General features: G+C 44.5%; 3 protein-coding genes across 6 annotated transcripts; 1 reads left to right on the top strand and 2 right to left on the bottom strand.

Annotated features, from left to right (window-relative positions):
* Positions 1–255: 255 nt before the first annotated feature.
* Positions 256–6,142, bottom strand: rnf183 (ring finger protein 183). Of its 2 annotated transcripts, XR_003594869.1 has the most exons (4): positions 5,799–6,142; positions 3,240–4,803; positions 1,326–3,163; positions 256–1,249 (listed from the first exon to the last, which is right to left on the bottom strand). XR_003594869.1 is itself a non-coding variant. In XM_028012128.1 (2 exons), the coding sequence occupies exon 2, from the start codon at positions 4,778–4,780 to the stop codon at positions 3,863–3,865; it is 918 nt and encodes a 305-aa protein (XP_027867929.1). In that variant the 5' UTR covers positions 4,781–4,803; positions 5,799–6,142; the 3' UTR covers positions 3,203–3,862. The 2 variants fall into 2 exon arrangements, 1 of the variants encoding a protein (XP_027867929.1); XM_028012128.1 differs by lacking the exons at positions 256–1,249; positions 1,326–3,163 and having other exon boundaries at positions 3,203–4,803.
* Positions 6,143–6,254: 112 nt separating this feature from the next.
* On the bottom strand, positions 6,255–22,520 carry dhx16 (DEAH (Asp-Glu-Ala-His) box polypeptide 16). 3 transcript variants are annotated; one of them, XM_028012117.1, is made up of 21 exons: positions 20,181–20,407; positions 19,230–19,514; positions 18,895–19,130; positions 18,318–18,495; positions 18,183–18,239; positions 17,851–18,105; positions 17,547–17,780; positions 15,992–16,183; positions 15,717–15,827; positions 15,526–15,641; positions 14,661–14,871; positions 13,919–14,017; positions 13,116–13,268; positions 12,787–12,927; positions 11,258–11,420; positions 11,067–11,185; positions 10,073–10,140; positions 9,823–9,985; positions 9,196–9,357; positions 7,733–7,906; positions 6,255–6,823 (listed from the first exon to the last, which is right to left on the bottom strand). In XM_028012117.1, the coding sequence occupies exons 2-21, from the start codon at positions 19,425–19,427 to the stop codon at positions 6,695–6,697; spliced, it is 3,159 nt and encodes a 1,052-aa protein (XP_027867918.1). In that variant the 5' UTR covers positions 19,428–19,514; positions 20,181–20,407; the 3' UTR covers positions 6,255–6,694. The 3 variants fall into 3 exon arrangements, with proteins under 3 accessions (XP_027867918.1, XP_027867917.1, XP_027867919.1); XM_028012116.1 differs by having other exon boundaries at positions 19,230–19,432; XM_028012118.1 differs by lacking the exons at positions 17,851–18,105; positions 18,183–18,239; positions 18,318–18,495; ... (1 more) ...; positions 19,230–19,514; positions 20,181–20,407 and adding an exon at positions 22,514–22,520 and having other exon boundaries at positions 17,547–17,621.
* On the top strand, positions 21,186–26,285 carry LOC114141548 (lysosomal thioesterase PPT2-A-like). Its single transcript, XM_028012129.1, has 8 exons — positions 21,186–21,463; positions 22,472–22,625; positions 24,016–24,111; positions 24,206–24,310; positions 24,392–24,475; positions 24,795–24,879; positions 25,196–25,250; positions 25,609–26,285. The coding sequence occupies exons 1-8, from the start codon at positions 21,305–21,307 to the stop codon at positions 25,750–25,752; spliced, it is 882 nt and encodes a 293-aa protein (XP_027867930.1). The 5' UTR covers positions 21,186–21,304; the 3' UTR covers positions 25,753–26,285.
* The last annotated feature ends 123 nt before the right edge of the window (positions 26,286–26,408 follow it).

Below are 26,408 nucleotides of genomic sequence, written 5' to 3'. Positions count from 1 at the left end.
ATGTTTTTAGATCTACGGCCATCAGGCAGTTTCTCAGGCGACGGTATATCCAGAAGAGAAATTCCTCTCAGTCTTGAGTTGGTTTGGCTCAGTTTTCTGCAGAACTGATTAAAGTTGGTTTTGGTCTCATCAGCAGATCCTGGTTGCTGTTGTGACTCTTGCGGTTCTCTGTGTTTCGCTGAGACGGGAAGCATGGAAGGTTTTGCAATGCAAAAAACTTCTACAGAAAAACCGACTACAGAACAAAACTGCAGCTGTTGGTAAAAAAACGTTTTATTTTACACTCAACTGGATGTGAAACGCAAGCTTTGGTTTCCTGAAAGGCTGATTACATTTCAAACTCTTTCTGTTCAGGGAGAAAGTAAATGTAGACCAACCCGCTTTACAAGCACTGTAAAAAAAACAAAAAAAAACGTGATAATTTTATCTGCAAAACATTTTTAGATTTAATAAATAATAAGAGTCAGAATCAGGTCATTTTTGAAACTCTTTTCCACATTCATCCGGTGAATATCTGGTCCAGGTTGGTAGCTGAACTTTGCTTTTTCCTGGAAACACTAACAGGAAGCCATGTTCATGTGTTCATGTGTTCATATGGATCACTGGAGGTCGGGTGCAAGGTGGGAACATCTGGACCTCCTGGTTCCTAGAGTCCTAATCTGGATAATCTGTAGTGTTTTCCCTTTTGGTTCCTGAGCTTGGCCTTTGACCTTACTGGGTGTGTGCATGCATGACTGGCTCTTTCTTGACCCTGCAGTAGACTGACCTCTGACCCTGACCAGATTAAACTGCAGGTAAGAAAGGGATGAATGAATGAATGAATGCATTCATGTTTTCATATTTCTTGTCTGAAAACTTGCAACAGATTTTATTTTCAGAAGCTGAAACCCCATTTTTAATAATCGCCAAAGGAAATGACATGAAAGCCGTTTCATGTGTTTTAGTTTTCTTTTTGTGTTGAACAGATTTCTTGTGCAGTGAGAAGGAAAAAATAGCCACACTGTTTGAATTTCATCAGACGTTTTACTAGACTGTGTTTTCCGTTGGTTTGCTGTTTCCTGACTCTGAGTTCAGCGGGAGCCAAAGCGAGCGTGTCCTGACGGCGCCAGCAGGCCGAAGTCCAAACCTGTGAGTAAATGTAAGCAGATGGAAGCTGAGCTGGAGTCTGGCTGCGTGGAGCTCAGTCAGGTGGGTCATGGGTCATCTGTTGGTCAGAACTGCACATGTTTTCCTGCTTCTGTGTGTTTTCCTGAAAGAGGAAAAACAGTACGATTCCACACGCACTGCACTGCAGAAATGATTAGGTTTCATTTAGAAAAGCTCACCTGTATTGGGTCAGAGCTGCCGCTCTTCATCTGTCGTTTTGAGAAAATGAACCAGGACACCCAGGAGGTGAGGGAAGAGCCGGGGTTTTGCACCTTCAACCCAGAGCTGATGGAGACGGAGAGCTTCAGGACTCCGGCTGGAAGCTGAATGAAGCCCTGCAAACATTTCCTCTCTGATGCTTCAGGGAGAATGATGTGAATTATTTTGGAGAAGACATCGCCTCTCTGCTGCAGTGGCGCCTTTTGGCCGCTGGGGGCGCCACAAGCCGAGGATTGGGAAAGTTTGGAAGAAGATAATTTATGATTTTTCTTAAAAACTTCTGCCGGAGCTTCACCGTCTCCACTATCCCCCCTGCAGCAGACAGAGAGCCCTGCGGCCGACACCAGGCGCTCTCCTCGGCGGAGAATCCTCCACTCGGACCCGCGGGATGATCCGCCGCGCTCCGCCGGGGAGTCGCGCAGCGTCCCGCCGGCCAATCCGAGGCTGTACGCCGCCGAGGCAGGCCGCTTGGTCGGCGGGTTCCGGGTCCAGATGTTCCCCCTGCAGCGGAGCACGGCGGACAGGGCCGAGGCGGAGGGGGTGGAAGCCATGGCGAGAAGGAGTCGGTTCGTCCTGGAGGTCCGCAGCCGAGCAGAGAGTCACATAATGAGGCTAAAGGAGGGGAGCAGCGGAGGGCCGAGGGGTCCAGACCATGTTCCAGTCCCACTGGGGTGTGTCTTCAAGGAGAAGCTGTCATGAGACTCGGCACCAAATAAAACTGGGTCAAAGGTCTTAATTTAGCTTCCAGAGCAGAGAAACACACGAACAGATTACACAAGTCAGAATATTCATCTAGAATCTGAGAAATTATCATTCAGAAAGTTCATATCTGACAGAAACAACAGCAGCTGAAAGACTGAGCAAAATACAGACATGTTGTCACAGCCACAAGGCTCATCAGCAACTAGAAATACTGTCAAAGGTCATAATAGAAAGGTTAGTGGAAGGAAAAACTGCAGTAGAGCACTTCAGCTGGTGTCAGAGCTCCCAGAACCACCAGACTCAGAGGAGTCCAGAACAACTGTCACTGTGTTGGGACCCGAAGGAACCCGAGACACAAGCAGAACCAGTCCGAACTCATGAAACTAAAGGTGGCATTTTATTTGGAAATGAAAACGTGGAGCGGTCCAGAACCCGAGCTGCTGAAGGTCCAGTGTGAGGTTTCCTAAAATCTACAGGAAAATATTCACATTTAAACATTTTATCACATTACAGCCACAAACTCAAATGTGTTTTATTTAATTTTTTAGTTTTAGGTTTGAATCAAAGAAAAACTAAAGTTTGCAAAAAGAACGTTGATACAATTTCTTCAGCAGGATGTTGACCATGGAAATGCTGCAAAGCACAAAGATCCCTGGTTTAACCCAAACTACCAACTTAACTAAAATTATAAAATATTCCTTCCTTCAGGTTTTTATTTTTCAAATTAAATTGTTTTCCATCCTCCCACAGCAGCTGATTTTCAGAGCTACACTCCCAATCTGCAACAGAACAGCAGAAAAGGAAAAGAATCTAGAGGTTGCAATGGTCTAGTCAAAGTCCAGACTTGAAAGTAGCTGAAATGAAAAGGATTTCTGTTTATTTCTGGAGTTGTTCCTGTAATGTGGGATCTGGTTTGGTTGCCCGGATGTTTCCTGACATTCAAGTATTCTGTCTGTTGCCCTGGGTTACGGACCCGGCCTCAAGCAGTGGGTCGGCATGCGGTGGAACCGGCTGGTCCACCTGGACCCGACCAGAGCCCGAACTGGGCCCACTCTCAGCCGTTGTGCTTTCACCAATAGTGTCAGGTGTCACAGTTCTGGGAAGTCACAGATAAAATAACTCAGATTCTCCAGGAAACGTTTGAATAAAAACAGTTTTATTGAATCTGGTACCTGTCAATATCTGTACATCAGTTCTGTTCGGAGTTCAGGGTATAAATACGGAGTTTCAGAAGGTTTAGTGCTTTTCATGGTCTGGAGACGATTCTCCCCCTGATTCTGTTTTCATAAGAGAAAAAGGTTTCAAGGTTACAGGTTTACATTCATTCTGTTATAAATGTCACAGTTTCAAAGTAAATATTTAACCAGCTAATTATTTAGCTTTCTAATTAAATATTTAGCTTGGAGCAACATTTTTAGTTTGAAGTTAAATATTTAATTTGGTAATTAAACAATGAGCTTAACAATATGGTGAAAAGATGACTCAAAGATTAATTTCCTTTTTTTTTTCTTATGATGGTTAAACAATAAATTATTGCTGTTAATTTTTCACTGTATCGTCACAGATGGAACCCCATATATTTCACACTCAGCCTGGAGAAATGGCACCATCTTCCTCTTCTTCATTCCTTCACCGCTTCAAACTCAGCGCAATCCTTCCTGACCCCTCAGGGGTCAAAGTTCTTCATGCTCAGCTGGGAAAAACGCCTCCATCTTGTTCTTCCTCATTCCTCCTTCCTTCACTGTTTCCCACCCGGAGTAATACCTCAGGCCCCGCCCCTTCAGGCCCCGCCCCCTCAGGGCGAGTCCGGTTCAAAGTTGTCGTTCTCATGTGAGGAGGAGTCGGTAAAGTTCCCGCCGGGTCTGCCGGGTCCGGGGATCACCGTCACCTTGGGGATGATGACGAAGGTCAGGATGCCCACCATCATCAGCGCCACGGTGATGGTGATGATGGACGCCACCACGGCGTAGTAGCAGCGGTCGGAGTGGAACAGGCGCCGCATGCGGCCCCTCATCCTGCTCGGCGGTCTGCCCACGTCCACCATGGTGGGCGGGGCGCCACCCTCCTCTGCGGCGGCCAGGTCGGCGCCGTGGGCGGCCGCCGGCGGGGCCTGCTGCTTCTTGACGGGCAGGCTGAGGACGGCGGGCTTGGCGGTGGGGGGCGGGTGCTTCAGCAGCAGCCGGCCCTTGCTGCGCTGGAAGCGGACGGACAGCGCGCGGTGCATGTTGCCCGGCAGGCGGCCGATGACGTCCTGGTTGTTGCCCAGGCGGGGCAGGTCGCGGCCGTGGGGCAGCTCGGTCAGGACGCGGCACACGGGGCACGACAGCGTCTTGATCTCCGGCGATGTGACGTTGATGCGCGCCAGGCACTCCAGGCAGAAGGTGTGACCACAGGCCAGCAGCTTGGGCGTCTTGAAGACGTTGTCATAGGAACAGAAGCACACGGCGCACTCCGTGTCCCCCAGCATGTCCACGGGGGGCGCGTCCCGCCGCTCCGCGTCCTTCCCGTCCCGCCACCGCGTCTCCTCACTGCGGCCCCTCCGGTGCCGGTCGCCGTGGTGACGCTCCCGCCTCCTCCCTCGCTCTGAGTCGCTGCTGCGGGAGCGCCGCGCCTTCTGGGGCCCGTCCTTCCGGGTCGGAGCCGGCTGGCCCGGTTTAGGCTTGACGTTCTGGGGCATCCTGGACCCCCGGGGCCCCTCGCCCTGTCCGCTCATGATGGCTCTCCTTCACCAAGCAGCTGTGGAGGACAGAACGCTGAGTTAGGGAATGCTGCAGCGCCGGCTCATGGTGACGAAGCACAAAAGTGACTAATGAAAGCCTTTTGTCCCAAAAGGTTTTCCTTTCACTAAACTTCCTCAGGGACCTGCTGGTTCGGTTAAAGGACGTTTCACCAGCAGATCAAACTTTGTTTCCAACATGAAAACAGGAAGTTGAATAACAAAATATTACCAAGTATTTCTGTCTGGTTCCTAAAGCACATGAAATGAGACAGAACTAATTATAAAGAAACTGTTTCATTTGTCAATATTTCCTGAATATTCACAATACAATCCTACTTCTGCTGCTAGATTAGTTTCTTTTATAAAAAAATGTCTAATTAGTGAAACACCTGGATGTAAACGGTTCGCAGGGTTTGTACCGGCGCTGAAATCCTTGAAAAAGCTTAAATTTCATTCAGATGTTTGAAAGTCATTGATTTCTGTATCAAACTGCTTCATATTTAAACTGCACCGTTTTGTAATAAAGTTAAAAGTAACATTTGATTAACGTTTACAGTTTATTTAAAAAATAATAAAAAATTGTGTCTGAACTTGAATCAGACAAAATTTTTCTTGTCTTAGTTTAGTTAGAAGTATAAAGATTATTTCTATTTGCTGAAAGCCAGGAGACCTGAGAACATTTAGAGCTGGTTTTGTAAGTCAGGTGTGTGAAGGTGTGTGTTGGAGGCATTTCAAAACAAAATGTTGGTCCATTTCAGTTGACCTGCTCCCTGCTGTAGAATCTTATTAACAACAGTAATAAAAATATCACAGCAGTGAACAGAAACTGATTTATTTCATTTGGATTATTTTTATATCTAAAGTGGAAAGTTTAAAACTCACCTTGAAATGTGAAAACTGTGTTTTTATGAATATAGAGGAATTATTGACTTAAGCTCATATATGTGTGAAACGTTACGTGTCAGTTGGTTTTGTTTTGTTGCAGTGTGGTGTGAAGTTTTTTAATTCTGACCTGATAAGTCGGAAAAGGTCCGATCCGGTTTTCCACTCTGCTCCAGACGCTCAGGTAATCCTGCTGCGACAACTGGGATCAAAAAACTTCATCATTGAGTAAAGAAAGCCCAGCGGTTCTGACCCGGACTGACAAACCTAGGCTCTTATCGTCTTCTTCACACCCTCCTCTCTCTCCGCCCGCCCTCGCCGTGTTCTGGTCAGACCGGTCCGACCAGCTGCAGCTCAACCAGGACGTTCAGCCAGAAAACACTCGGTTCTCCTACCTGCAGAATAACATCTGATGAGACTCACCTGATCCGATACGAGGCGCCGGAGCTGAAGGAGAGTTCAGCGCAGCAGAAGGGCATACCTGTCATACCTCAGAACCGGAACAGAACCAGAGCAGAACCAGAGCAAAACCAGAGCAGAACCGCCTCAGGGCATCCACATGACCAACACACACTCAGAGCCGTTGTCAAACATCACTCTCTTTAATTCTGCACAGTGTTTTGGGTCAGGTGTTGGCACAGAGCCCAGAGCTGGGCGTGTTCAACCAGAACCTTTAACGTGTTTACGTCTGAAAACATCACAGGAAAACAGATCGCCATAAACTTTATGAGCTCAGATAAACAGTAACCTACTTCTGCACAACCCAGTTCTGTGTGGATTCAGGTCCGTTAATGAGTCTGAGGTGCGTTCAGGTGCAGCAGGAAAAAGCATTGACAGTCCGTCCGGACCCGGCCAGTTTATCACTAAACCTGTCCATCAGCGTGGCCCGGTTCTTCCTCCATGACAGGCCCAGCAGCTTTACGGTCAGATAATCCAGATGTGTGAGCGTTGACCCGGGCCCTGGGCCTGCTAAGTCCCCCCGGGGCCTCAGCCCAGCTCCTCCCGGGCCCCGGGCCCTACGGGGCCTCAGCCCAGCTCCTCCCGGGCCTTGCCCTGCTTCCGGGGCATCTTCTTGCTGCTGCTGTCCTCCAGCTCTTTGCTCTTGTAGTAGTGCGGCGCCACCTCCAGCAGCCAGCCGCTGTCGATCTCTATCACCTGTTGGCACAGCAAGGAGCCGGATCAGAACCAAACTGAACCATCCTGCTGGGTTCTGATCCGAACCGAACCGCTCCGTTCCTACAACCTGTCCCTCTCCTGAAGGTCCAAACTGTTACCTGAGCCGTTATATTACCACCAGAACCTTCTGGTGGGTCAAACAGGCAGAATCAAAATGGACCTGAATATTAAAAAGCCCCAGAGTGTTCTTTTAATATTCATACTGCCATATTTATGTTAAAAACATAAGTAAAAGTTTTACCTTCCACATAATTTTCCCTGAAAATGTGGGGCTGCAGCGCTCTCTGAACAGCCAGCGGCTTTTTGTTGCAGTCATTACATGCATGTCTGTAGAAAAGCCTTTTAAATGAAGTTATTAAATTAACGTTTTGAGATTTTGACGCAGCTTTAATGTTTTTATTTCCTCCATGGGAGGAGCTGGAAATCTAAGCAGGAGAGAAACGTTTCATTCAGTGGTTATTTATAGTCATTCTTAATGAATGGAGGCTGGAGGAAACGGGGATCGGCTTGTTGCAGCTGAATCCTTTCTGTCATGTTTGTTTCTTACATTCAGGTAAAGAATCTCTGGTCTTTGCAACGAGCTGCAGGCAACAGGCAGATCAAAGGTTCAAGTTGAAACTGTCTGTTATCGGTCAACACAACAGCTCTGGAGTTCAGGAGAGTTTTTATCTCTGAGTGACTCAAAGGTCAGATTAGAGGAACGTGAGTTAAATAAAGACTCCTAAGAATAGCCTGGAGAACTGAAGATGGAGGCTAACAGAACAGATTACAGAGCTGATGAATCTGATTTCACTGTTTTCGCTGCGTGGTGTGAGGCCTTAAGCTCCCTGCCCGCCGGCTTCAGGGTGTGTTGTTTACTTCCCAAACATGCATCAGAGCTGCTGTCACCTGTCTCATGAACTCCTTGGTGGTGAAGACGAGTTCATGGTAGATGAGCCAGCGCGGCTGCTCCTCGAACAGCGAGCTGTTGGGATGGACGAACACCGTCTGCTGGTGCTTCACCGACCGGTAGCCGCCCTTACTGAGCCGCGCCGTGTGGTAGAAGTACCCGGCCGTCACCGCCTGCCGGGGGACACGGGGCCGTCAGGGTCAAAGGTCATCAGACAGGAACACAGAGGATGACAGTCAATATGGGAGAGACATTTAGAGGTTCGGTTTGTGTTGCTGCTTTCCACAGGACACAAACAGAAACAGCAGCTGAGTCATCGAGTTAAAAACTCGTCCATCAGGTTTAACTCTCACTGCAGAAGGAAAAAAAAAAACAAGCACAAATATTTAAATCATCCTGTCAAACAAACAGATCCGCCATGTTGCTTTTTATTCAGCAACTTTTTCAGGAAACAACGGTGCCTGAAAATCTGGTCTGGGAACTAATTTCCTGCTTCAATCTGAACTCTGACCTCTGACCTCTCTCTAAAGTCTCCAGAGTCTGAATCTGTTGGTAATTTCTGAATTCAGAAAACTAAGAAAGGAAAAGCTGCAAAGTGTTTTAGTGATTGTGACGAGACAGACGGAGTGTTTTCTGTGAAACCAGAAACACTCCATCCATCCCTGCTGTGGTTGAGGTTGGGTCCGCTGGTCCAACACACCCAGCACCGCCTCAGATAATCTGAGGTGTCGGTACCTCTGTTTGCTAGCAGCCTCAGCTCTTCTGGTTCTGCTCCACACAGCCGGGAAGAGAAACAGGGATCAGAACTCCTAAGAGTAAATGACGTTACAGAAAATTCCCCGTTGGACCCAGCGTGACTCGTGTCTCTGAGATTTGCCTCCTGAAGTCGTAGTTTTGTTCTGTGAATGAACCCGACACCTTCGGTTCCACGAGGCCTGAGCAGCTTCCAGGGATCAGGATTAGAAAAGGCGTGAAGGAGTTTATTCATCTGCTGAAGCAACAGAAAACTAACCTGTACAGAAATGTTTTCATGTGGGCTGAAAATGTCATCAGAGGCTCAAATTCACAGAAATCATTTATTAAACACTGTTTATGTTTATGATGGAGAGAATGACTGATGGAGCTCAGTGAAGATCTAAGACAGAAAACTGTAGATTCCAACAAGCAGCTGCAGGTCAAAGGTCAATATATCATGACACACATGTGGTTTTATCATCAGAGGGAGTTAGGTCTCCTGCTGCTCAGAAACCGGACCCGGCTCTCCATGAACAGCTTCACTGTCGAGTCTTTGTGAAAGAACCCAGGAAATCTGAGAGGATATTTAGGAAAGTGAATCTTTTGTTTAGCAGATTTTATCTGGAGGAGACGTCAGCGAGAAAACAGAGAGGGACACGCTTTGTTCCTCATTTCAGACGGCAGAGAAACGCTGTGGAAGGACGACCGCTCTGTGAGCAGGACTGACCTTACGGATGGGGACGTTGTCCCCGCTGCAGCTGACCACCTCCACCTCAATGCGCTCCATCAGACCCTCCAGCTGGTCCCGGACGTCCCGGGCTCGCCTCATGGAGCGGAACTGGATGAAGTTCTCGTAGCACCACTGGGTGGAGTAGCCGCTCTCCACCCACTGGGGACGAAGCAGAGTGGGACACAGCTTAGAGACAGAACCAGCAGAACCAACAGCTGTCCGGTCCACACGTCTGGACTGAAATCATCTACCACAGAGACTTTAAACCAAACAGTTCAGAGCAAAAGAATCGTTTTGAAGAACAGAGTTTATGTTTATGGGGCTCTGACTGAAAACAGCTACCTAAAAATTAATAGTCACTTTTATTGTTATAATGATAGTACCACAAAATACTGTGATAAACTGCCAGCCCATATTGTCAGTTCTTCAGAACTGTCCCAGCTTTGTCCAGTCTGGCCCGTTTGTTCCTGAGACTCATGAATGATTTGAATTTTCCAGTGAACGTTTGCATTTTTCTCAGAGTTCGTCCGCAGAGCGGATTCTGCTCCAGATTCTGCTGTGGGACACGGCGGATCAATGCAGCTCCTGTTTTTAACCAGCAGCGTCACCCGGGTTACCGCTCACCTGCGTGTAGACATTGAGCAGCACCAGGTGGTCTCCGCCCGGAACCACGAAGTTCATCCTGGCATTGTCGGCGTGCACCACCTTGTCTTTGGGCCGGTAGAAGATGGAGTTGTTCACCGACAGCATGGCGGCGATGGTCAGCACTTCCTCTGAACACTTGTACCTGGAAACCATGGAAACGACATTTATCAGCATAATCATGTCTGATTTAATTCTTCGTCATAGTGAGAAGTGAAGCTGTGCCACTCACTGCTCTGAGGCCAGGATCATTTTACTCAGCATGGGATCCACCGGTAACTCGGCCATCCTGCGACCCAGCTGGAGCAGAACCAAAACAACTGGCTTCAGTTCAGAAAACACTCCTTCAGTGATCAGTGATTAACGAGGCCGGCCGGCCGGGAAACGCCGAGTCATCCCTCAGTTTGAGGAAGTCACTGACTCACGTCACTGACTCAGCAACACGTGACAAACATCAGGTGTAGAAATATGCAGAAGATCTTAATGGATCTGGTTCACCCAAATGTTAGATCTGGAGATAACGGATGAACCTGAACACATCACCAACATCTGATGCCTTCAGGTTGGGAATGGAGTTACTCTGAGCCTCCTTTACTTGAATCATTTCATCATAAATGTGTTTCCACAACACTGCAGGCATACTTCTAACTATTTATGGTTACTGCATATATAAGGTGATAAGGTTCCTTTTGGGAATGATAAAAATCTGACCTTCGACCTCTGTTTGGCTTCCAGGTGTCAGTAATAAGACAAACCTTATTACTGAGGTTGTTATCACATTTCAGGCAATAAAAGCTGAAAAGCATTGATCAATGCATCACGTGTCACTTCCTCCTATTCAGGGACTGTTTGTCATCACGGAGCTGCATGTTGACACCTGATCATGGTAAACATGCAGCCACGCTGCAGCACAGGGCGCTACGGTGACGCTGCAGCACGGGGCGCTACGGTGACGCTGCAGCACGGGGCGCTACGCTGCAGCACGGGGCGCTACGGTGACGCCGCAGCACGGGGCGCTACGGTGACGCCGCAGCACGGGGCGCTACGGTGACGCTGCAGCACGGGGCGCTACGGTGACGCCGCAGCGCAGGGTGCTAAAATTACGCAGTCGTATTAATATTTAGTTTTGTATTGCAGGTTTAGGAGTAAATGCTAAAGAGTTTTTCTGCTACGGTGCCGTACGCGTCGCTACGCAGCAAGCTGAGATAAAACAGGAAGGACTGAACCTTGGTGAGCTCCCCCAGGTGGTTGAGGGCTCCCAGCGCGTACAGCTGCTCCAGAGCCAGCACCAGGGTCTCATGGGGGGGCGGGTCCATGAAGTCAAAGTGAATCAGGTCGTTGATTCCTGCACAGACACACAGCAGTGAGCTGGGAGGGCAGCGGCGAGCCAACATGGCCGCCGTCTCCTCAGACTGACCTAAGCTCTTCAGCAGCAGCACCACGTTGCCCAGGTTGGTCCTCTGGATCTCAGGGACCGTCGTCTCCTCCATCTCGTGTTTGAAGGCCCAGGCCGTGTAGAGGCGGAAACATTTCCCAGCAGCCACTCTGCCTGCCCGCCCTGCTCTCTGATTGGCTGAAGCCTGAAAGCAGGAGACACATGATAATTATTAACCAACCACAGCAGAAAATAATAAACATAAAACTGAATCAATAACATAATTTTGTGGAGTTGCCCTATTGGTTTCTATGGTAACGTTTTGAACAGCGATCAGGACAATTTGGACGACCCACCTGTGGACACTTCCACAGAAAGTGTCCGCAGGTGTGTAGACAAACTTTCTGTCTGATTCCTCCTGATGCCTCATTCTGTTAAGCGCACCAGTCTCTCTTGCAGTAAAACAGACCCACAACATAATGCTGCCACCTCCGTGCTTCCCTGCAAGCTTCCTCCCTTTCCTCCAAACACAACGATTCACATTATGACCAAACACTTTTCACATGTTGATGTTTTTCAGCTGCAGATCATCGTTTGCCTCAAACGATCAAACGTTCACTAATGGAATGTTGTCAGGCAATAAAATGTTGATTTTCTTTAAAAAATTAACTGAATATTTGCTTATTTTCAGTTTTTATGTATTTCAAATATTGTAAATGGCCTAAAGAAAAATTTGCAGTGTCCCATTTTGATCCCAATAACTCAATCATCAGAATAACTGATAGAATAATCAATTACTAATATAATCGTTCGTTGCCGTGTGACGTGTTCTTGTCTCATCAGAATACGGGACACGTCTCCAAAACATCCGGTTTTTGTCTCAGAGTTTTGTCATTTTTTATCTTCTGTTGCTTTTGGAGCCATGGTTTCGTCCAGCCCAGTTGGTACCGGATCCATTTCGCTGTGGATAAAAGCTTCAGCTTCTGGAAACTGGACCTGAACAAGAAGCAGACCTGAGGAGGCCCACGGCGCTCGGCCTGATAGCTTCAGATTGATTCATGTTGTCACTTATTAAAATACAAACAGACACAGCTGAGCCTCCAGCTAACGCAGATTAATCTATCAGAAACTGTGAAAGCCCCAAACAGGAACAGTTTAATTGAATTTAATGTCAGAGACAAAAAGACTCTTGTTTTACGGAGCGAATGCAAATATCTGCCTTGAACTCTATAAATATAAACGTTCAGCATGAATTTAGCCCACACTGTGAGGAAGCGTGAGGACAGAGCAGCTGCTTCTTCTTCATAATAATAATAATCAGCTGCACCATCAATAATTGGGAAGCAGAATGAAGTTATCTTGTATTTGGGGGCAGCAGCTACCGTAGCATCCAACAAATTTCCAAAATTTGTTTCCTAGAAACTTCAGGAGAGTCTGTGACGCTCCTTATCTCCACCAGAGCAGCTTCCTCATAAAGATAAAACCATTACAGTCAGAGCTTCTCCAATAAACGCTCCTCTGACGGAAAGCTGCAGCCGGTTAAACATTAAGAAGAGCAGAGCTTCCTGTACCCTGGAGCAAGGCGTGACGATGAGCGACTCCATGCCCGTGCGCGCGTTGTAGCTCTTCTGTTTGCAGAAGCCGGGGTCGATGACGTAGATGATGCCGTCTATGGTCAGAGACGTTTCTGCGATGTTGGTGGCCACCACCACCTGGGAGTGGAGAGACCAGACAGGAAGTGGAAGTTACTGCACAGCTGCACTGCAGAGCTGCTTCAGTTCACAGGAACTCCTCTGGGAAGAGGTGTTGTTCTTCTGTTTCCTGGAATGAAACTTTACACTCTGTGACTTTCTGGGCTTTCTGGGTGGGAAGCATCGGCGTTCCGAGGAGACGGACTCACCTTCCGGGCTCCAGGAGGAGTCGGGCTGAAGATCTTGGCCTGCATGTCAGATGGCAGGTTGGCGTAGATGGGCAGGACGACCAGCTCAGCGATCTTTGAGCCCAGACGCCTGCATCTCTCCTGCAGCATCTCGCAGCATGCTTCAATCTCCTCCTGCAAAACCCACAGGAGGAGTCAGTTCCTCTTACGGCAGGAAGCAAAGATGCAGTTTGATCCATCACAGATACTTTAAAAACTTCCTGAGCATTTAATCAAATAAATAAAATATCAGTGAAAAAAGAACAAACTTTGAATTATTAATCAGTTTCTGACCTATAGTTTATAATACAGAAACTATAAAACAATAACATAAGCTTCCAGAATGAGGAGTGGATCCATGTTGATGTGAAATGAAGCCAAAACGTTTTGCAGCAAGGAGAGCGGCTCACAGGGTTTCACACCGTAAATCCTGCAAGCAGCTCATATTCACTGTTTACAGCGACACATGTATGTTTTTAATACCAACACCTTCCTGTGGACGTCACACTGATGCTGGTTCAGATGGCTGCACACAACAGCGCCACCTACTGGGCAATGCTTCCAACTGCTAACTAATAAAAACAAAACTATAAACTATAAATCTGCTGCATACAACTGAGTCATTTTACTTTCCTATTATCTCCTGAAGTGAAAAGTATTTGTACCTTCTGGAACCAACTGGAACCATTTCACATTTTTGTGAAGCAGAAAGAAAAGATCATTTTTGTTTTCTGAATATTTGACAGATAAAATTCCTGCTGCTTGATGTTTGATAAAAAGCGAACCTGTCCAGTGAGGAAGACCAGGATGTCTCCGGGAGGCTGGGTGACGTGAATCTGCAGCACTGAAACCACACAAGCGTCCAGGTAATCTGCCTCCGGAGCCTTTACAGCGCAACACACAAACACCAGAACGGTCAGTAAACAGACGCTTTTCATTTCTACTGTTCTACATCCAATTAAAGGAGCAAAAGGCCAAGAAACGTCACTGAGCTCACAGGTACAAAAAACATTTTACCTACAGAAAAACACTTGGAACAACTAGCTAAAACACACAGATAAATAGAAATAAAGTTGCATTATGTGCATTAATATGGTAATAGATGTCACAGTATTCCATAATCTAAGCCTGACTAAAAGTGGCCAAACAGCAGAACCTTGAGGAACCCCACGAGATTTTTGTTAGCTCAGATTAAAAACTGCCAAGTGACAAAGTTTAATTGAGTATATTTTCAATGTTATTATAAAATAAAAATAAATTAAACATATAAATAATAATGAAGAAACATTAAAGTACAGCTTTCTGAAACATTCAGAATGAAGTAGAAAGGAAAAAATGGATAAAAGAGCAAACTGATAGTAGAACTGAGTTCATTTCTGAACAAACAGGTTAACTTCATTATGAGGGTGAAATCAAGAACCATTAAAGAATTTCAAAAAGTCTGTTTTCCAATAATCAGGAAGGATAAAATGATCCATTAAAGATTTTCAGAATAAATCTGTTTCTAAAAATAAACCGGCGACTTACTTTAGTGTAGAAAATGTCGACGGGGAATCTCCTGCCGGGAATCCTGAACACCGGAGCGTCGTCGAAGAAACAGGAAAATCGCTCCGTGTCCAGCGTGGCGCTGGCCACCAGAACCTTCAGGCTGGGTCGGAACCGAGCGATGTCTTTGATGAGACCGAACAGGATGTCGGTGTGGAGCGTTCGCTCGTGGGCCTCATCGATGATGATCACACTGCAGAGGGAAACGAACCGAGACGTTCAGGAACCGAACACAACAAAAACAAAGCAGAGAGCAGATTTTATTTTTTATTTTAAAAAAGTTCATTTATTGTGAATTTTTAGTTTTTGGCTCTACCAAAAATTTAGGCGTTTTCCGTAAACACTTTATTATCCATAGTTTCCTAGATTTTTGAAGTCGACTGTTTTTTTTCTGTCTAGAAAAAAACCCTCAAATCTGATAACAAGAACAGATTTGTGTTGCTGTTTCTTTAAATGTGCTGCTTAGACACTTTTAATGAGTAGAGTCTGCTTTCAGTAAAAGTCACCTAAAGTGAAACAAACCACAAGGATAATTCAAGGAAAATACTGTATCTTGAACCTAAAGACCCAGTTCTAAAGGACTTCAACACTGACCCTAAGCTACAATCGGGTCATAAAATAAAATCACTCCACGAGACGTAAATGGACACGTCTGGTCCAAAAGACAGACTTAAAATCACATTTTTCATATACTTGCTGCTCCTGGAGGAGCTGAAAGTGAGTACATGATATAAAATGTTGCTCTGATGTCCATCTGGAGGTGAATGCAGATTTTGGGGATTATTGCCCTGGTTTTAATCGGCTTTGTGAGTAAAGCCTTTATTTTGAAGGTAATGGTCTCCTCTACCTGTAGCTGGCCAGGTCGGGTTCAGTCAGGAACTCTCGGAGCAGCATCCCGTCCGTCATGTACTTCAGCACGGTGCGTTCAGACGTGCAGTCCTCGAAGCGGATGCTGTACCCCACCTGCATGACGCCACCAAATAAAAGGTTACAGGGACGGTTTGAACCCTGGATGCAGGTCCTGACCTCCGGGCTCACCTCGTTACCCAGCTTCACGCTCATCTCCTCGGCAACGCGGGCCGCCACAGACATGGCCGCCACCCTGCGGGGCTGCGTGCAGCCGATCTTCATCCCTCCGTTGGTGTAGCCCTGCAACAGAAGAGGCAGGTTTTTTATCATTATTTTTCAATTAAGAATTTCCCCAAAAATATATTTATCTGTGTATTTTTTATCTCTCCACTGCAGAAAAATGTGTTCATGTTGGCATTTGATGAAGGGAGACAATCAATTAGATATTTATAGTGCAGACTCACGTCCTCCAGCAGGTACTGTGGGATCTGGGTGGTCTTCCCGGAGCCCGTCTCCCCCTCTATGACCAGGATCTGGTGCTCAGTGATGGCGGCCAGCAGGTCCTCCCTGTAGGGGAAGATGGGCAGGCTGCGGCGCACCTCCTGCATGGAGAGCTTCTTCAGCTCGGCCTGCGACAGCGCCGGCTCCGCCTCGTCCTGGACACACGCCATGGAGCATGTTACCATGGTCACCGTGGAGCATGCTTTAACACCAGACTGCTTTTACTGAATCGGAACCAGGTGAAGCTAAATCTGCCACCAGACGAGATTTACAGACATAGAAAGGTTTTTATTTTTAATGCAAAATGTTTATAGTTATTGTAAAGTTTTGGCTTCATTACTGCTAGTATGATTTAGAGTCTTTATACTCCAGTTAACAATAAATTGATTACTAAATCAGTTGATTTCATCACAATTATGCTGAAAAAAGTAAAATGTAAAATAAGATATTTGCGGGCTGGGTGGGAAATTGACTTTATCAATTAAACACACTTTTTGTTTTTCAGGATTTTCTTTTTGGAAAATGTGGATTTTTTTTCAGACCTCTCCTTGTGTCTCAGAGTGATGTCAGCACGCCGAGGGCGGCCATCTTGTTTGACAAGCCTGTTTTACAGCTTTTTTTATTTGGACTTTGAATTCAAGTTCCTCTACAATAAAATATTAGGGCTGGGCAAAGATTTTTTCTTTTTTCAGTACAAGAATAAAGTTGTAGTAATACGATAATAAAGTCCTAACATTTAGAGTAATTTTATGAGAACACCAACTCAAAAAATAAATAATAATTCTCCAAGACTTTTTCTTATTAAAATTAGTTTTTTCCTCATAATTTTAAGCCAATTACATCTATATTCTGCTAATATTATGACTATGTTCTCTTAATTAAACAAAACGTCTCATAGCTGGCCCTACAACTCACAGCAGGGATGATTGAAAATATTTTGTAATATTTGTAATTCTTTATTCAGAAAAAAATGCATGAAAAAAAATATTTAAATTTGAAATCGGATCTGGGATAAAAAGAAGGAGAGATTTATACTTTTAGGTCATATTTAGCAAATAAAGTTATAAATTGCTGCATAACTCAAATCAGCTTTAATTGACTCAGTGACTGAAATAAAACTCTGTGGAACCACAAATCCCAGAATGCACTGCAGCAACCTGGTGAAGACTGCTCCATAGAGTGTAGCGCCTGGTTCCTGCACATAAGGATAATTATTAGAAATAAATATTATTGATGTTGTATTTTTGATGTTTGTTGTGATAAAATATTTGAAACCAAGTTATTTTAAACTCAGCTGCTGCGCCCTCTAGTGGACAGTCTGAGGAACCACATTCTCAGCCTCTGATGTGTTCGGGTCAGAGGGTTGGCTGCTGTGAAGCCCCTTCCTGTCCTCTCCAGGTTTGGGTTCAAAGGTCAGCAAATCCTCTAACTGTAACCCTCCCAGATGTTTCTGGAAGTTTGTCGGATCATTAAAGCTTCAGGAAATGTTTTCCTGTGAGTGCTGCAGACGGGGCTGACCTTGTCAGAGCGCGTCCCCTTCATGGTGATGGCCGTGCTGACGAAGTCGATCATCTCCTCCTCCTCCAGAACCAGCTGGTACCGGTCCTGCTCCTGCTTTAGGCCCAGCTCGCGCTCCTTCCTGGCTCCGAAGCTGAGGGAGGCCGTCTTCAGCCGCTCCTCCTCCCAGCGGCCCTGCTCCCCCCCCAGCTCCATGGGGGCCTCGTCCAGCTCCAGATCCCTCTGGGGGACGTCCTGCAGGCGGGAGACGCTGGCTGAGCCCGGCTCTGTTTGCTAAGCCATGTTTATCTGACACTCTGCTCACCTTGCTCCTCCTCTCCTCAGGCATGTAGTAGCGGTTCTTCCTCTCCTCCTGCTCCTTGGCCCCGGCCTGCTTGTAGTCCTTGGCCAGGTCCCGGAGAGTCCGCTTGTACTCCAGCTCCCGCCTCTCGCGCTCCGTCAGCTCCTCCTTGGAGAACAGATACTCATCGTCTATGATCTCCGCCTCCAGGTCCTCCAGCTTCTCCTCCTCTCTTTTCTTCAGATATTCCCAACGGGAACGCTTCCTCAGCTCCGGCAACTGAAAACAGAAAGAGAAACTTTACAACACGGCTACAATCCAGAAAAACCCAAAGCTGACGATGTGATTCAACCAACCATGTTCTTCTGATCGTCTTCAGCCATCTTCAGTCGTTTCTGAGCTTCTTCATAGGCCTGAAGACAGAAGAAACAGAAGATAAAGCTTCCACCTGTAGGAGGCGCTGTTCCCTCTTTAAAAAAACCTTAATCCACCTTTTTATCCGTCCGCTCAGCAATGTTCCGTGTCTTTTCTTTGTCTTTCTGCCTGACTCTCTGAGCGAAGGCGTCTCTCTCCTCGATGTCCAGCAGTCGCTCCCTCTCCTCCTTCTCCCACTCTTCTTCTTCTTCTTCTTTCTTCACAGATCTGTGGTCCTCCAGGACAGAACCGCCCCTGAAGGGACAAGAACCAACCGGAGCTCAGTAAACTGTAAAAATTGTTTCTGTGCAACTTCAACACTGAACTCTAATCCAGAACAGCACAGCATTCTGGGGGATGTAGGCAGAGGAAAGGCTTTAACTGCTGAACCTCTCACAGCGAGCTAAGCTAGGTTGGGGGAATCAACTAACTAACTCACTCTTTGGTTACCTAGCAACAACCTGTAGAGTAACTTGCGTAGCAGCCCTTCATAAAGACATCGAAGTGGAGTGATGGTTAAAACAGGAAAGGCCACACTTTGGAAATATTTCAGATATTTAAAACAAAAAACTAATCAATCAATAATTGTCAATATGGATTGATATGAAAGCATTATATCCAGATACGTTTTCCAGACGCATCATCCAGCTCTACCTCTTTGGCGTTTCATCGTCGCTTGACGACTCACTGGCCTTCTTCTGTCTGATGTTCTTCCTCTTGCTTCCTCTGTCCTTGTCTTTCTTCTTCTTGCCTCTCTGTTTGTCTGCCGCCGCCTCTTCGCCGCTGTCGCTGTCCTCCAGCAGCGTGTAGGTCCGGTTCTTCCTGTCCATCTCTATGGCCTGGCGCTCCAGGGCTTTGGACGGCTTCTCAATAACCTGCTGACGGGGAATCTGCCACACAACAGAGAAACGTTAGTGGTCCAAGTTTCATCATCAACCAAAAGACCTTTAATCCAAAAGAAAAGCCATTAAGGTTTAGGAAGCTGGTACTTTTTCAAACAGTTCCTTTGCGAAGGCAGAGACGCTCTGGTCGATGTCGATTGTTCCCGTCTGCTCCAGGCGGCTCACCAGGTCCTCCGGGCTGGACGCTTTGCGAGCGATGCCAATCATGAACTGGGAGACGTATCTGTCGCTCAGGCCGAGGATGTCATGGAGACGGTCGTTCACCCACTGCTCCAGCTGGGCCATCTCACCTGGAGATGGAACGGGCGGAGCAGAAACGGTTTAGTTTGGTCAGGAAGTAGAGACAGCAGCTCCAGAAACAACACGTGAAACCTTTAGCAAAATATGATAAAAAATAATAAGGAAAACCAGGAAATAAACACAACAAAAAACAACTGAATTATAGGAAACAATCTAGTTACAACATATTTTTTCCAGACAAAACTCTAAACTTTTTCAGGTCTAAATTTACAAAGTTTTAGTTCTTATTAAACGAGTTTGTAAAACACTATAATCAAAGAAGTTAATTTTTAACTAAAGGTCGGGCAATAAAAAAATACTAAAAAGCAAAGAAAAAATTTCCATAGTGAAACTTTCTATTTCTGGAAAACAAAAATAAATTAAGTTTTCAGATTATTCCAAACCAAAGGGAGAAATAGATGCTTCGTGTTCGAGTTCAGTTGGATTGAGAGACAAGGATATAACAGTTTTAATAAAAACGTTGACTTTTAGCCGACAAAGCTCGGCTCCTCATTATTGTATTGTTTTTCTATCAGAAGTAAATACAGTTTATGGAAAACGTTAGAAAACAGTAACTGCCTGTCTTGAACCAGGTTGAGAATAATGAAACTTTAGTCATTTTAGAAACCTTTAGTTTTTCTGCACTTTTACTCAGAACAGCGTGGAAAGTTTAAACGGATCCGTTTTTCTTATTTAAAATTATTCTGTTTGTCATTTTTAGGTGAAAAGAACCAAAACAACATAAGCAGCTTCACTCACCGATTTCAAAACGCTCCAACAATGTTCGAATAGTTAAAAAAATAAAATAAAATATTTTTTCTATTGCAGGTAAAAGTTCAGAGTCTGAACGGTTAGAAAATACAAACCGCCGCCTGCAGCCATGGAAAAAACGTTTTCTGAACCTTTATTTTCCTGAAAACTGCCAACAAATTCAGTTTGGTTAGCTTAGTTTAGCATGGAGCGCGCTACAGGGGAAACAGGAAACACGTGACCCTACTCTGCTAGAGTCAGCAGCAGCGTTCACTGCCCCCTGCGGCCACATTAGGAACAACAGGTTCAGAACCCAGTTCATATTAAAATGGTATAGTTTATTTTTACAGTGCACTATTCTAAACCTCTGAGCTCCTAAGCTGAACTAATTAAATAAACAATAATAAAAAAGTAAAAAAGGCAAAAAAAGAGAGGAAAAAATCACATATAACGTTTGAAAGTCAAATAACGGTAAATTTCCTTATATTTGGTGCATCTTATCTGCATTAGTGGCCCTGTTAGCGCTACACCCATACTAGCATTAAGACACGAACGTGTGTTTTACTATAGAAAAAAATAAAACGTTTAATTTAGTTCGGATATTGGGAAATCGAAAGACTGGTCTAGATTTGGAAAACAAATTAATCTCGTTTCCATATTAGCTTTGCATGATTTATCTTATTCCCACATTCAGGCTACCTGTTGGAGAAGAGTTCAAACAAATATACGTCACATAGCCACAGTACATACTTTATTAGTTTTTTTCAGTGTCTTTTTAACAATGTCATATTTTTTCATTATCTGCAGGAAACGAGTTGAGATGATTTTATTTTCATAGTTTACTTGGCGTCACTTAAATTTAACAGTTCATTTCTAAGATCTAAATGGACAAACTGTAACACGCTGCTGACTCTGGTTTTGTACGAGAAGCTTCATGTTGGAAACCGCAATATTACAGAAGCACTGAAGCGCTGCAGCGTGGCTGCGTGGGTTGGGTTTCATTTAAATTACAACATAATACGGATATTGCAAAGCAAGCACGCCAGCCATCACAAAGAGGAGGGAAAAAGCAAACAGTTCCTGATCAGGTCTCCTCCTGCCGCCGATCCTCAGCGACCTGCGACCAGGTGGAGATGAGGGGTCCGCGGGCCAGCGGGGGGCCCCCGGCGGTGCTGCTGCTGCTGCTGCTGCTGGCTTCAGGCTCCACGGATGGATACAAACCTGTCATCATCGTCCACGGCATCCTGGACGGACCCGAACAGTTTAAAAATCTCTCAGGCTTCATTAATGAGGTGGGACTCATCACCATAGTAACTCACTGAAAGTTTTTAATCTAGATTAAATTACAACTAGTTATAACTGGTATAATTTTGTAAAACATCTGATGCTATTTGTACACTTTATCGCAGCTTTTTAAGACATTTATCACTTTTTTTCATTTTAAAATACTGTGCAAAAATCTTGATCCACCACCAGTTTTTTTCAGTATTTTCTTTCCAAGCAGCCAGATTTCTTTCAATCATTTAAATTTGACCTTGGACTCTAAATCTTATTTTCTTTGCACTTTGGTTTCTTAGAACCGGGACATTTTATTTTGCATCTGCTGATGCTTTGAAGAGATCACATCTAAGACATTCAGCTTTGCAAAGATTCATCTTTAAATGGGATTTGTAGGACGTTTTGTATCAGGAACTTATCACAAAAACACAATTTGATGAAAAATGTTTAAAAAAAAAAAAGACCGATGGAAATCACGATTTTAGCTCCCCTCCCCGCATGATCCAGATTTATGTCAGGTATAAAATGTGACTTTCTGTGATTGGTGTTGGCCTCATTTGAATTATTAGTGTTGTTAACAAAACAAGACTGACTTCAGGATTCAGCAAGACATTTAAATAGAAAATGTTTAAATCCATGGCAGAAAAGGTAAGTTTTAAACCTTTTCTGAAGAACATCCACCGTTTTTTATTCCACAGGATGTATTAGAAAACCTCATTGTAGCTCAGATAGATGCCAAAGAAACATTGCAGTCAAGTTCAGTTCATGGACTTCATAAAATAAAAACGGTGGACAGTTTGAAGCACAGCTGGAGATTTTAGATGAAGTGAAATCCAACCCAGCATTTCAAACCCCTGATTTCTGTTCCTCTGTGATTTTCAATTCCTCACAGTGAGTTTTGTTTCAGGGAGCGAGAAACATCTGATGGTTGGTTGGTAACACTCAGCTGAAGAACTGCCAGTTTTGGTTTTAAATGGTTTATTTCTCTGATTTATTTATTGTTTTTACTGATTTGCATCCAGGTGCATCCAGGTACGGAGGTGCAGATCATCAGTCTGTTCAACATCGGGAAGAGCATGAAGCCGTTGTGGATTCAAATCCCAGAGTTCAGGAAGGCCATCGAGAAAATCACGAGCACACATCCTGAGGGAGTCCATGTGTTGTGTTTCTCACAAGGTGAGCAGACTCAAACCATCCTGAGGCAGGAGAAACAGTGACGCTGAGTGAGCCAAAAATGGACAAGAAACATCTTTAACTTTAGTATTTTCCAGGTCTAACCTATAAAATCAGTTTGTCCTTCCCACATCCACCCCTCAGCTCTGCTTCAACACGCAGCTATAGACAATGGATGGATGAATGATTGGACTAGACCCTGAAATTTCAATGTGTTTTTTCTGAATCAATGAAGATCAACCTCAAGGCTCACATGGGCGGAGTTAAGTAACTTGCTCCAAAAGTTCTTGAATCCTTCATTATTTAAGGACTATGAAACTTTATGCGTAACAAAATCCACAGAATACATTCGTCATTTCGTTCCTCCTCCAGATGTATGTAATGTGTATGCAGTGTTTTCTTCCACTGAATCTGGGAAAGATTCCTGCCTGTTGTAGCTTGTTGGATCCAAGAAGTTACCTGGAATTTCCTCTGGTCATTAATAGACCCGATCACGATGCCTCCTAGTCTTTCTCTTCACAGTTCTTCAGAACATGGAAACAAGTTTAACTTGTAGCTGGTTGGAAAAGGTTTTGTAGCTGCAAGACACACTCATAAATAAAAACCATAATTCATCTGCAGGTGTACAAATATAACTTCTGTCGCTCTGGCTTGGCAGAAATCAATTATGGCTGTTTATTAAAGTTAGTTAATAAATAAAGTTGCTTCTGTCGGTTCTCCCCTCAAAGAAAACTGGAGACCTTTAACTAAATTTACAAAAAATAAAACCAGATGATTAGCATTAGTGTTAGCATGAGTCTTTAGCATTGGTCTTAGCATGATGTTAGCATTAGTGATATTAGAAACCTGTTAGCATTAGGGTTAGCTGGAACCTTTTAGCACATACATAAGAGTGATTGACACCACTAAGAGCCCAGTTTTAGCAGAGTCAATCTGTCAGATTGTAGATTAGCATAATCTGAAATCATCTGTCATCATCTGCTCTCCTGAACAGTCAGTAGCAAAACTATTTAGGCAGATTCAAGTTTAAAGCAATTCTCAAGATGTTTCTTATGACTGGCAGCTGACAGAGGATCAGTGGCTGAAGCTAAAGATAAGGGTGATGGTAATGAGGCTTTCCAACCTTAAGACTCGAATCTTACCCCTAAAGATAATCAGATGGCCACAGCCTGTAGCTGCTGCCTTGGTTCCTGAGAAATGTCCGTTTGTTGGGTCAGAACCAGGGACAGCAGCGCCTCCACCATGTGGGAGTAGGACTAACATCTACTGTTTGCTTCTGTTAAATCTGCCACAGTCAGATCATCTCCATCCAGGTGAACTGATACTGGCAGCGATAGCCACAGACTACCAGCATCTGACGTTTGCCTAATTTAGTTGTTTTGACTTTTTTAAGGTGGTTTAATCTGCAGAGCAGTTCTGTCTACGTCTCCAAATCACAACGTTCACACCTTCATCTCCCTGTCATCGCCCCTGGCTGGACAATATGGAGGTCAGATGTTTGCTTCAGAGTTTGGGTGTCTTCTCTTCTTTTCTATTTAAAGGAAAATCAACACAAGGCTGACAGGTGTGATGTTTTTCCACAGACACAGATTACCTGCAGTGGTTACCTGGCTGTGTAAAGAAGAATGCTTATCTTTTCTGCTACAACAAAGTGGGGCAGCATTTTTCGTTTTGTGACTACTGGAACGGTAGGTGGGGAGCAGGAACTCTGCAAGAGCCTCTGTGTGACCAGAACACAAAACAAAATATGCTGTATTTCCTCTGTGCAGACCCTCACCATAGAGCCTGCTACCTGAAGGGCAACACCTTCCTGCCTCTGATTAACGGTGAAATACCTCACCAGCACCTGACAGGTACTAAACCAGCTGCCTGCATGGCACCTTTGGTCTTTATTTCATTACTTAATGATGTTTTGTCCTGATAGACCCACTGTCTACAGGCAGACAGTGGGTTGAATCCACACAGAGGCTTAGAACAGATCAATGCATGGAGATGCCAAAACGTTCTGCAGCTGAACAGAAACAATACTGGAGTTATTATCTTTAAAAGAGAGGAATCCATATTTTGTAGGAAAAGTAAAATATAATCGAGTTGATGAAATGACCTGTTTAACTCCAGTGATATGCATCTAAAACACTTTTTTCTTATCTGCATCTGCAATCCTTCCCTCAGATTGGAGAGAAAACTTCCTGCGTATAAAGAAGATGGTGCTGATTGGAGGACCAGATGACGGCGTCATCACGCCATGGCAATCCAGGTTTTACCACTTTAAGAAACGTTTTCCCTCTGCGACTCATTATCTGGTCAATTCAGTGTCTCTGACAAGGACAGCTGCTATGTCAGGCACCATCAGGTCCGGCTTACTCTGGTTCTCGTTTAGATAAATGACATCTTGTGCTTCAGAGATCATTACAAACAGTTAGAGGTTTACAATCAAGACATGTTGGTTTGGTGTGAACACAAACAACAGAGAAGTGGTTATTTTCACTTTCAGTTTATCAACATGAAGTTTCAACCAAATAAGGTTTCAGAAGCTTTAAGCAAGAAATAATTGCTTCCTCTTTCCTGTGCAGCCAGTTTGGGTTCTACGACTCCAACGAAGATGTTGTGGAAATGAGGAACCAGGCGGTAGGTGACCAGCTGATGTTTTTCTGCAACCAGTTGATGTTTCTTCAACCTCTTTCAACTAAATTCAATCTAATGATAAAGAAAAGTCTGATAATAGAGTAAAATGTCCTTTATGAGGGCAGAAATCAAACATTTATGAGGATTTTGAGGTGCTGGGTTGCCCCAGCCCCATTGCTGGAGGATAAAACTGGAGGTCCAGTCGATGTCTGCTGCATCATTTGGAGAATAACTTTCTGTGATTGGTTGGGGAACTTTAATAAGAACAAACTTCAGCTGGAAAACCAGTCAGATCAAATGTTTTAACCTCATCAACGCTTTGATATTCATAAGTTGTGGTCTTCCTCTCTGCCTCTGACAGTTTTATAAAAACGACACGTTTGGTCTGAAGACGCTGGACGTCCGCGGCGACGTGTCGGTGTGTGTTCAGTCCGGAGTCAAACACACACACTGGCACTCCGACTTCACCGTGTTCAAAAACTGCGTAGAGAGGTGGCTCATATGAAAGAGATGCTGGTTGGAGGTTCGATTTGCCCCAAGATTATTTAAAACATGTCATCTTTAAGAACAGTTTGTACTAAAAGAGAAATTGTGAAAAGATTATGAGGGCTTAACATGGAGGATGAGGTAAAATATTACAACCCAATGAATAATTGTCCTTCTTTCCCCTGATGTCTGTAAACACTTTAATATTTGTGTTGCTTAATAATTGCTCCCTATAACTTTTATATCCATGTTTCTATAGACATACTAGAACAAGACTGCAGATGTTAATGTGAAACTATTGTGTTATAATAGAAAGTTTTATCTGAAACTTTAAGTGCCTTTACAAAGAATTACCTCGTTGTTTGCAATCTATCATCTATTTTGATATTACTCATACTCTCCTAATAATCCCACTTTCCCCAGAAAGTTAAAATAATCAGCTGGTATGTTATTTTATGATGTTTGTTTGTTTGTTCCAGTTTTATAGTAACAAAAGCTGTATATTCTTGCAATAAACACCTCAGACTTCCAGTATTAAAGAGTTTAAATGGCTGAAACGTATTTTATTTACATTATCAATAATATTTCATATCGGTCTTTTCTCTGCTGCTTTCAACACTTTTTCAATGTTTCATATCTTTAAACATGTTTTTTCCTTAAACACTTAATTATCTT

This window comes from Xiphophorus couchianus, chromosome 3 (genome assembly GCF_001444195.1).
Source record: "Xiphophorus couchianus chromosome 3, X_couchianus-1.0, whole genome shotgun sequence".
Lineage (NCBI taxonomy): Eukaryota > Metazoa > Chordata > Actinopteri > Cyprinodontiformes > Poeciliidae > Xiphophorus > Xiphophorus couchianus.
The sequence above is the reverse complement of the archived record's forward strand: the minus strand, read 5'-3'. Positions and strand labels throughout refer to the sequence as shown.